The 10,563-nt window shown below is 59.1% G+C and overlaps 1 protein-coding gene across 1 annotated transcript in view; it reads right to left on the reverse strand.

The window, feature by feature from the left end:
* Positions 1-4,228: 4,228 nt before the first annotated feature.
* The window catches only part of Atp8b3 (ATPase phospholipid transporting 8B3), a 16,934-nt gene continuing 10,599 nt past the window's right edge, over positions 4,229-10,563 (reverse strand). The window contains exons 18-19 of the mRNA XM_055607658.1: positions 8,129-8,253; positions 4,229-4,420 (exon numbers count right to left, since the gene is read on the reverse strand). Coding sequence (XP_055463633.1) covers positions 4,229-4,420; positions 8,129-8,253 — 317 coding nt within the window. The remainder of the gene's footprint in view (positions 4,421-8,128; positions 8,254-10,563) is intronic.

Here is a 10,563-nt window from a genome sequence, read left to right on the forward strand (position 1 = left end):
GGATGGGTGGGTGATATGTGGGTGGGTAATGAGACAGGGAAGCTGGGGCGGGGTCTGAAGGAAGTTTGGGGAGGAGAATGCAGCATGGACCCATGAATACTGGCTGAGCTCTTGCTTGAGTGGCTGGTGTAGCCCCTGCCATCCGTCTTCTCTTTCCAAGCATGCTTATGGGTCACAGGCTCAGGGTGAGCACAGAGCAGGGTAAGCCAGCATTGCACAGGCTGAGTCACAGGTTGGGCCAGGCGGCTCCTGGTGGGTGTGCGGTAGATTTTAGACAGGTGGTGATGGCTGCTGAGGAAGGCTGCTGAGGAAGGCGGCTGCCCCAGTGCCTGCAGCATCCCAGCCAGGCCTCCCTCTTGCCTAGCATCCCTGAGGGCTGTGCACATTGCCCTGTCTCCTTGCATGGCCCCTCCATCTCCTTGAAGCCTATCCTCTCTGTAGGGTCCTGGGAGGATTGGGGCGCCCTGCTCGGGGTAAGGAGCTGTCAGCGCTGCAAGGAGGGGGCTCCTGGGCCCAGGTCGATTCGAGCAGGGGGGGGAGGGAGGCCCAGCCTGCGGTTTACACTGAATCCGCAAAACTCACCCGAGCTTGAAAAGTGCTCAATACACCATCGATCGATTGGCTCTGCTGATCGGTGTGCCGCTGCAGTGGGCTGGGCTGGCAGAGCAGACCTTCCCCTCAGCGGGGATGGGGTGTGTGGGGGAAGCCAGGCCCCTCGAGATCCCCCCTCCTGGCCTCACACAGCATCCCAGGCTGCAACACTAGGGTCTAGGACCTAGGCTAGTGGGAGCTGGGATTCCAGCAAGATTGTCCCCAGCCCCCACCCGTACCCTGAAGCTGAGGGAATTTCAAAATTCTTCCCCAGGATCCAGGCTGGTAGATGGACTCTTCCCCTACAGTACACAAGGCCCTGGGTTCCGTCCCCAATGCAACATAAACCAGGCCTGGGGAGGTAGAGGCAGGAGGATCAGGAATTCAAGGTCAGTAGGCCCTGGTGTCTGGTGTGGGGCACAGGGAGAGGGGCCTGGGAGGAAAAGGAGGTGGACGAGGGTCTTGAGAGCCATTAACTCAGATACTGTCACAAGAGGTCTTCAAAATGCTGAAATGGTGGCGCACGCCTTTAATCCCAGCACTCCAGAGGCAGAGGCAGGAGGATCTCTGTGAGTCTGAGGCCAGCCTGCTCTACAAAGGGAGTTCCAGGACATCAGAAAACAGAGAAACCCTGTCTCAAAGAACAAGCCCCACCACGGCTGTGGAGCCCAGGTTTGCCTTCAACGAGGGGGCCCTGGGTGCAGCCCAGCGTTGCAGAACCTAGGCTGGGGTGCACACATGTCATCCCAGCACCCAGAAAGTGGAGGTCGGAGGACCAGGAGTTCAAGGTCATTCTTCACTGCTGTACTGGCTGGTTCTGCGTCAACTTGACACAAGCTAGAGTCACCAGAGAGGACGCAGTCTCCGATAAGGAAATGCTTCCAGCTGTAAAGCATTTTCCCAACTGTGATCAATGAGGGAGGGACAGACCATGGTGGGTGGGGCCATCCCTGGGTTCTATGAGGAAGCAGGTTGAGCAAGCCATGGGGAGCCAGCCAATGAGCAGCCCCCTCCATGGCCTCTGCATCAGCTCCTGCCTCCAGCTTCCTGCCCTGTCTGAGTTCCTGTCCTGACTTTCTTTCAGTAATGACCAGCAATGTAAGTGTAAGCTGAAGAAACCTTTTCCTTCCAAACTTGCTTTTGGTCATAGTGTCTCATCACAGCAATAGAAACCCCAGCCAAGACAGTGAGATCGTGGCCAGCCTGGGTTACACGAGAGCCTGCCGAAATAAACAAACTAAATAAACAAAGAATCGGATCAAAGCTAGCCCTAACCGCACAGGTGTGTGACCCCAGCACTTGGAAGGCTGACACAGAAGGATTGAGAGATCTGGGCTACAGAGTGAGAACTAAAAAACAAAACAAAACAGCAACAAAAGCAAATAAAATCACCCACCTAGGGCCTCCTGACATAGGGCAGACACCAAGCCAGACAAGCCCCACCCAAGCTCTGAGGCCCCGACCTCCCCGATCACCTTTGGGTCTCCACCTCGAGGCTCAGTCTCAGGAGGGTGGGGTAGGGGTTCTGGGGCACTGTGCTCACGAGCGCAGAAAGGGGCGTGTTAGTCCGTGCTTCGACATCACCGTGAGAGCCACCATAACCAGAAGCACCTTGGGAAGGAGAAGGTTTACTTCAGCTCAACCTCTCAGGCCACCTCCATCACTGAGGGAAGCCAGGGCAGAAATCTGGAGGCAGGAGATGCAGAGGCCACAGAGGGGGCTGCTTCCTGGCTGGCTTCTTGAGGCTTGCTCAGCCAGCTTTCTTATAGAACCCAGGACCACCAGCCCAGGGATGGCACCACCCATAATGGGCTGAGCCCTCCCCCGTCAATCATTAACCAGTAGCCCACAGACATGCCCAAGGCCAAGGCATTTCCTCAACTTCAATTCCTAGACATGTCCAGCTTTGTGTTAAGCGAACGAAAACTAGCCCGCCAAGGGGAAAGCAGCCCCATGCCCACGCACTGAAATCTGACACAGAAAGAGTGCTCCATCCAAACACTGGAGTACTTCACAGCGAAGGGACCTTGGGGACATCCTGGTCCCTGAGAGATCCAGGCACCACGTAGACTCACAGGAAATATCCAGTTCAGAGGAACTGGAAATAAGAGGTGGATTTGTGAGTGCTGGGAAGTGAGATAGGACAGGAGGATGGACTCATCAGGAAGGGGCTTTAGGGGTCGCTCTAAACCTGTGCCAGCCTTTCGCATTTTAAAGGTACCACCTTTATTGCGGTCCATGAATGTCATGTCATCGTATCCCAGGCAGTCACCATGAGTGTACATTTCCGGGCTATCCACTCCAGGGAGGTGGGCACAGCCTGGACCCCACCTCCACCCCTCCAGCCTTGCATGTGTTAGGGGTGAGGGGGTCTCGACTTTCTCCGCCTCCCCCCCCATTATACTCAAGGCGATGACCAACACACAGCTGGCTTGCTGTTGGCCCAGACAGCATTCTCTGGCACTAGCCGGCTGCACAGGCCTCAGGGACTCCCAGCGGCTCTCCTGGGGTGAAACCTTCGATGGCCGCTACACACACCAGAGGAGAAATGTTAACGGAAGATGGTCCCAGGCTCCTGAAATAGACTCAGAGCAAGGGACAACGGCATTCCCAGAGTGGCTGCTTGAGTAAAACTCACAACTGTTGGGGTTTAAGGCCCTCCTGGGGTCCACGCGGGATGCAGAGCAGAGGCCCCCGGGCAGGGCGGAGGCTGCGCAGGGATGCAGGCTCAGCCAAGGATGGCTGGCCACGTGAGAAGCAACAGGAGCAGGACAACCCCGGCCGGCCGTGCCCACAAGCTGAGGTCCGGAGGCAGCCAGTCCCGCCAGCACCCTCCCCACCTCCAAACTCAGCTTGGCTGGAGGAGGCTCCGCCAGAGCCCATTAGCAGCAGCTCATAGCACCATTACAGAGTGGTCTGGAAGGAGGGGTGCCGCTGTGTGCGGAGTGCGGTCAGTGGGGTTCCCTCTCCAACCGCCTGCGCCCCTGAGGAGCAACAGGGGCAGCACGGGCCGGGATTCCTTGGCCAACCTGGGAGAACTTCCTGACTTAAAACCCAAAGGGCTCAAGTCGGAGGAACCAAAAAAAAAAAGGACAGAGGAGGATGAGGAGGAATGGGAAGGCAGGGAGAAAGGAGAGGATGAAAGAGGTGAACCACCCCGCTGTCCCTGCTCTCTCTAGGCCTCTGTGTCCAGTTCCTGTTCGCTACATCCTCTTGGAAAGGACTCCTCCCGGCCCGCATCCGTGCTCCCAGGCGGGGCTGCGGGATTCGAACCCGTGTCCCCGGGGGCTGCTGAGGGGGCGGCTCCCCCGGCGCCGGCCGACGGGTCGTTATCCTGGGCCGCCCCCCCCTACCGCCCGCACTAGCGATCGATGGCCCGCGGGCGCCGAGCTCCCGCCCGCCCCGCTGCGCATGCTCGGCATCGACCGCGCCCAGCAGCCCCGCCGGCCCCGCCCCTCCTCCAGCGCGTTGCCAGGCAACCGCGGTGCGCGCGCTCCCATTGGCCGGCGGCTCCGGGCGCGGTCGGCCGGTCCGCGCGCCCCGGGCCTGGCTCCGGGCGCCGGTCGATGCCGCCGTCCCCTGACCTTCCCGGGACGCGCGGCGGGGACGGCGGCCGAGGAGCCGTATTGACCTGTTCTTATCTCGGCGCTGCAGGGCGGAGGGGGCGGGGAAGCCGGGAACCGAGAGCGGCGGGGGGCCGGGGCGACCGCGTACCCCAGAGGCGGGCGGGAGCGGGGAGGACGCCGAGGTCCCGCGAGGCCACCTCAGGGGAGCCCTCGCAGTTGAAAGGCTTCAGACCCTCTCCCCATTCCCCCGGGGTTCGGAGAGTCTTTGCAGAAGTGACCCAGTGAGGATGAGGTCAGAGGGCACGGGGGCGGGGCCGAAGTCTGTGCCGCACTAGACCCAGCAGCTCGGGCACCCACAGCCCAAGGCCTCTGGCTGCGCAGGGGCAATTATTTACATTAAGTTGCACAGTGAGGGTCGGATACGGTGGCCCACATTTATTTGTTTGTTTAAAAGTTCTCTCAATTTGTTTATTCGTGTGTGTGTGTGTGTGTGTGTGTAGAACAAGGACAATTTGGGGGAGCCAGCTCTCCCGTGAATTTCTGGGGATCAATTCACGTTGCCAACTTGTTAGAAGCCCCTTTACCCACTGAGCCATCTCGTGGTCCATGCTGATGCTCCCAGCCCTCACAAGCTGAGGCAGGAGGATCAAGGGGTTCCAGACCAACCTTTCTCAAAACAAAAGCCAAACGACCCAGGGACCATTGTGTTTGGTGGAGCCCTTATCTAACGTGCCAGATAAAACAGAAACACACTTTGGGGTAGGAGCTCAGTGTGCAAAAAGGCAGCACTCACAGCGGCCAAGGGGCCGGGGTTTCATGCCCAGAACTGAGACAACACAGCGAAATGTAACACGGACCATCAGAAGCCAGGCCGGGCATGGCGGCACACGCCTTCAGTTCCAGCACTCGGGAGGCAGGGGCAGGTGGATCGCTGTGAGTTCTAGTCTAGCTTGGTCTACAAAGTGAGCTCTAGGACAGCTAGGGCTACATAGTGAGAGCCGTCTCAGATAGATAGATAGATAGATAGATAGATAGATAGATAGATAGATAGATAGATAGATAGATAGACAGACAAAAGAGATAGATGAATAAAGCCAAATCCAGAGCCAAGCCTGGTCGCACTGCTCTGCCATCCCACCGCTCCTGAAGCTGAGGCAGGAGAAGACTGGATTACAGAGGGAGTTTGAGGACAGCCTGGACCCTTTCGTAAAACGCTGCATCAAACAGAAAGCAAGGGCCAGGGACAGAATGCCACCGAGCCCGATGGCCTGAGCTCTGTCTCAGGTACCCACGTAGGGGAAAGGCAGGGCCAACTCCCACGCAGGTCTTGGTGTGTGTTTCTCCACACGAAAAATGTTAACGCAATAAAACCTACTTTTAATTGAAATGGAGGCTGAGTGTGGCTGAGCGATGAGGGCTTGCCCAGAGCGGTGAGCTACAAACTCCACGGCAGTGGGAGGGTCGAGGCAAAAGCTCTGTAGAACTAAAGAACCCAAGTCCCCATTGCTGCCGCCCAGGTAAGATGCCAGGCGGGGTGGTGTGTCAGCCCGTGCCTGCGGGCATGGGAGGGGGAGGCGGGGAAGGAGGAGCTGTGGACTCAGCTGGCCTCCAAACCAGGATGACCCAGTGGTGAGAAGGCTTGCTGCCAAGGCCGCTGACCTGAGTCTGATCCCCAGGGTCCCTATGGTGGAAGGAGAGAGCTGACTCCACAGGCACATACAACATAAAGAAATTAAAATGGAAACAATTGTGCCAGGGCATGCCTCTAGTCCCAGCACTAGGGAGGCAGAGGCAGGAGGATCTCTAAGTTCGAGGCCAGCCTGGTCTACAGAGAGTGAGCTCCAGGACAGCCAGGGCTACACAGAGAAACCCTGTCTCAAAAACAACAATAACAACAAAAGTGAAAATGGGGGGAAGAAGAAAGAAAAGGAAGTAATCGGTGGGTGCCATTACAGTCGCCTGAACATGGCTGTGGTCATCCTGCTACAGCTCTGCCCTGGCCCAGGTGCCCCCTCTGTGCCTTGTGTCCCTCTGCTCTCCTGCTCCCCTCTGAGCTCCACAGCAGCCCCTGCGCCCCCGCCCCCCTCTGCGCCCTGTGCCCCTCTGCTCCCCTCTGAGCTCCACAGCAGCCCCTGCGCCCCTGCACCCCTCTGTGACCCCCACCCCGGCCTCTGCTTGTGAGCTCCTCGGGGCGGGAGCCCGGGCTGCTGACCAGGCGGCATGGAGCTCTTTCCGAGCTCAGAACCTGGGATTCAATTTTTATCTTAACCTGGTTATTGAGTGAGGATGGGGAGGGAGGCGGGGGCTGGCGTGGAAGATAAAAGCCAGCTCTCATCAAAGGACTAACTGGTCGGCAACTGGCCGCCGTCCCTTCTAATGGACGCGGGGCTGCTCGGTGAGCAAGAGGAGCGGGCCTGTGTGGGAGCCCGGGAGGCCTAGCGCCAGAGTGCGGTGTACATACGCAGGCCCTCTCCATTTGGCCCGTGCATCCAGACAGACCTGGCGAAGCTGGACCTCACACTGCCGTCTCGGCACACTGGAAGCCCGGAGCTGCGGGCTGGCTGTGAGCTAGACGCCAGCAGGGCCTACATAGCCAGCCGGGGCTATGGACTAAGACCTTGTCTCAGTCAAACAAAAAAACGGGCTGTTGTGGCGCACACCCTTCATCCCGGCAACCTGGAGGCAGAGGCAGGTGGATTTCTGGCAGGTGATCTGGCAGGTGGCCAGTCTGGCCTACAAAGCGAGACCCTGTGTCAAAGCAAACAAAGCAACCAAAAAGCTCTGTCCCCAGCAGCCACACGGCAGTTCACAACCACCAGGTCCCGGGGACCTGATGCCTCTTCAGCGTCCTGGGGCTCTGCACATATGTGCAAAGGCAAAGCACGACAATTTAGAAACAAACGGACGAGGTGGAGAGCGGGCAGGGCGTGGATGGCCACCGCTGTCTTCCGCAGCGTGCACAGATGGAGTCCTCCGGCGCCCGAACGTGTGCCTTGGCGTACACTCTCTCAGTCACAAAGGACGGGGAATTAAAGGTCAGCAAGACCTTGTGTCAAAGGAGCCAAAGCAGCCCGGTACGGTGGCACATGCCCGACCTCCCGGCACGGGTGATGGTGCAGAAGACGGCAAGAGCCGGAGGCAGGGGGTCAGAGGGGCAGGGTCACCACCTGCCCGTTTGGAGTCACAGGAGTCACAGGCGTACACCCTTCTGTGTGTGGCTGGGTGTCCGAACTCAGGCCCTTAACTAAAGTGGGAAGCCTCCCATGCTGTTTGCCTGATGTTTTCTCAGGTCACAGTTACCTACTGAGCGGCTGCGCGTGTGAGCCCCTGTGCATGCGGAGGTCAAAGGACAACTTAAAGGGTGAGTTCTCACACCGTGCGTGCCTGTGTGTCCGGGGCTTGAACTCTGGTCCTCAGGCTTGGTGGCAAGCACCTTTACCTGTTGATCCATCTCAAAGGTCCCTGCTTGTCTGTCTGCCTGCCTGCCTGTTTTTGAGACAGGCCTTACTTTGGAGCCCAGCTCTTCTCCCTGCATATCTAAGGCTGACCTCAGACGCACGCCATCCTTCCCCCGCAGCCTCCTGAGCCCTGGGATGGCAAGCCTCGGCCACCACACCGGATGTACAAGGCTCTTCCACTGTACCTCTGCTTAGCCTCCAGGGCCCGGCGCTGGCCTATGGGAGATAACCAATATGCGCTGTGCTCCCGGATCCCATCCCAACACCAGCACACGCAGGCCGCACGATCCCCGGTAGGCAGCCCCTGGCCGTCGCCGAGGCCCAGGCGATGCCTCCCCGTCTCCTTCCTGACCCCACCCGCAGACCCTGATGAGCCTCGGCTGGGCCCCAGCACGGAGTCCCCACTGGACATGGCCGGGTGAATGGATTTCCGAAGGCGTCTCCCCAGCTGGCCGCTTTATTAACCAGGTTGTTTGGATTGAGTGATTGACAAGCTCACTTACTGCCCCGCACCCCATCTCCAGGGACCAGTGCCCCCAAGAGTGGAGGGCACACTGGAGCCTCATAGCCAAAGGTCACCGTCTGCACTGTTGCCAGCCTTGCCAGCCGGGGCTTCCTAGGGAGCGCTACCCAGGCACCTGCGAAATTCAAAAGGCAGCCGTGAAAGGTGGGCTCAGCGCCCTGCATGGCGGTGAACACCTCTCTTCCATGGCTCTGGCGGCGGAAGCAGGAGGACCGGGAATTCAAGGTTGCCCTGGGCTACATAGTGAGCTCCGGGCAACCCCAGGATAGAGGGGCACGCTTGGGCTGTATGGAAGACCCTGTCTCGACCGGAGAATATTAGGCCAATAATAAGTTAAAAAGAAAAAAAAGTCTTCGCCTTCTTAAAATACAGCATCATTCTGTAGCCAAGGCTGACTACCAACTCTTGGCAGTCTCCTGCCTCAGCCTCCCAAGGGCTGCAAGTGCACCTGCAAATAGCTTGTCTAATGACGGTTTTCTGTAGAGACAAAAATGTTCTAAGAGTAGAATCTAGTGTATGAATGTGGCTCAGAGGTAGAGCCTCTGCCTAAATACCCAGTGAGGGGGCCGGGGGCGTGGTCAGGGTGGAGCCCCGCCTAGAATCTCCCAGGGAGAGGCTGGGGGCGTGGTCAGGGCGGAGCCCCACCTAGAATCCTCCAATGAGGGGCTGGGGGCGTGGTCAGGGTGGGGCTCTGTGAAGAATTTTCTAGTTAGAGTCTAGGGTAGGGCCAGGGTCAGCGTGCTTTTCCAGCCTGTGCAAGGCCCCGGGTTCATCCCCAGTGTTAAAAAGAGAAAAGAACCCAAAATAAACAGCTGCATTCGGTTCAGTGTTCTAGCTTCGGGGGCTGCTCGGCCCCCTGTCCTACCTGATCCTTTCCACCTAGACTTTACCTACCCTGTTTCCGCAGCCTGGGACCCCCTCCCCCGCGGCTGCAGCCCCGGCCTCCCTCTCTGGCTGTGGCTGAGCATCTCCTGTCCCCGGGATCCCCTCCTCCAGCCCCTCACCCCGCATCCTGCTCCAGGCTCTGCACACGCGTTCACGGCGAGTACTCAAGTGCTCATCTCAGATGGGGCTAGAGACATGAAAGTTCGTTCCTCCGTCGCGTGGGCGGGGGGGGCGCAAATGGGCCGCCTGGAAGGTGGTTAGCAGACGTGTGAAGCTCCGCAGAGCGTGGCCGCGGCCCTTTCAAGGGCCCCGCGCCACCTCCTTCTCCGCTGCCCCGGGCGCCCGCCGCCTGCGCCAGCCTCCAGCAGCCCATTAAGAGATTTTTTTTTTTTTTTTTCCTTCCACTTACAGCTCCGCATTGACAAGAAGGTTCAATATCGGCCCTTAGAAGAGACGTGGCAGCCGCCTTGGAAAAAAATCCTCCCTCCTACAGCCACCCCTGCCAGCGCGTCCTCGGGTTCTGCTCCAGGGCGGAGGGTCCAGCACCCCTATCCCGAGGCAGCCCGTCATGGTCAGCAGAGGCGAGAAGACGAGGCTGGGCTGCGGGGCAGGGGTGGGAGGTGGGGGTGGACGGGGTGAAGGTTGGCCACTGCCAGCCTCAGAGGACGTCGCCTCTCCCCACTGCCAGCTAGAAATCTGCCCCCTCAGCCCAGCATGGCGGTGCACACCTGTAATCCCAGCGCCTGAGGGGCTGAGGCAGGAGGATGGCTATGAGTTCAGGCCAGTCTTGGCTATAGAGTGAGACTATCCAAAAAAATTCAAAAATGTACAATGATGGAGGAAGAGGAGGGGGAGGAGGGGTGCCGTTTTCTATGCCTGATGGCCCTGGGTAGGGCCGGCCGGTGGAGACCGCTCTCCACAGCCTCGGGGGGCCACAGGGGCAAGCGAAGGGGCTTGAAGAGCAAGCCTGGGGCTGAGTGGTTCAGCCTGTGTGGAAGGGAGGGATGGGGTGCACAGAGCCCACCTCGCGGCGGGAGGTGAGGTGAACGGGCGAGGCGCAGAGGCCACCCCAGCCCAGCCCACCTGCTCCCACTGCACCCCAGGGGGCCCCATGAGTTGGGGTGCCCAGGGGCCTCCAGGTCCTACTGAGGCCTTAGAGCCCCCCCAATAAGCTGGCCTCACACACAGCCTCCGGCAGGCCAGGAAGAACCGTGCGTTCACGGGGTAGCCTTGAACTCGGGACTCTCCCACCAGGACTAGGACAGAAGAGCGCCAGCACGGCTCGCTGGGATGCCCTGTGTGATTCACTGAGGGATTGTTCTCTCCACAGACGGATCCCCCCCAGGGTCGCTGGGACACACGGCTTAATCAGTGACCACATAGTACAAGCCTCCTGCTTTACAGAGAGAGAAACTGAGGCCAGATGATCCACAGCTCTCATCCCAGGACTCGGGATGCTGAGGCAGGAGGATTGTTGTCAGTTTGAGGCCAAGCTGGGCTACACAGCAAGACCCTGTGACAAAAAAAAAAAAAAAAAAAA

This window comes from Psammomys obesus, unplaced genomic scaffold, assembly GCF_907164565.1.
Source record: "Psammomys obesus unplaced genomic scaffold, mPsaObe1.curated_primary_1811, whole genome shotgun sequence".
Classification (NCBI taxonomy): Eukaryota; Metazoa; Chordata; class Mammalia; order Rodentia; family Muridae; genus Psammomys; species Psammomys obesus.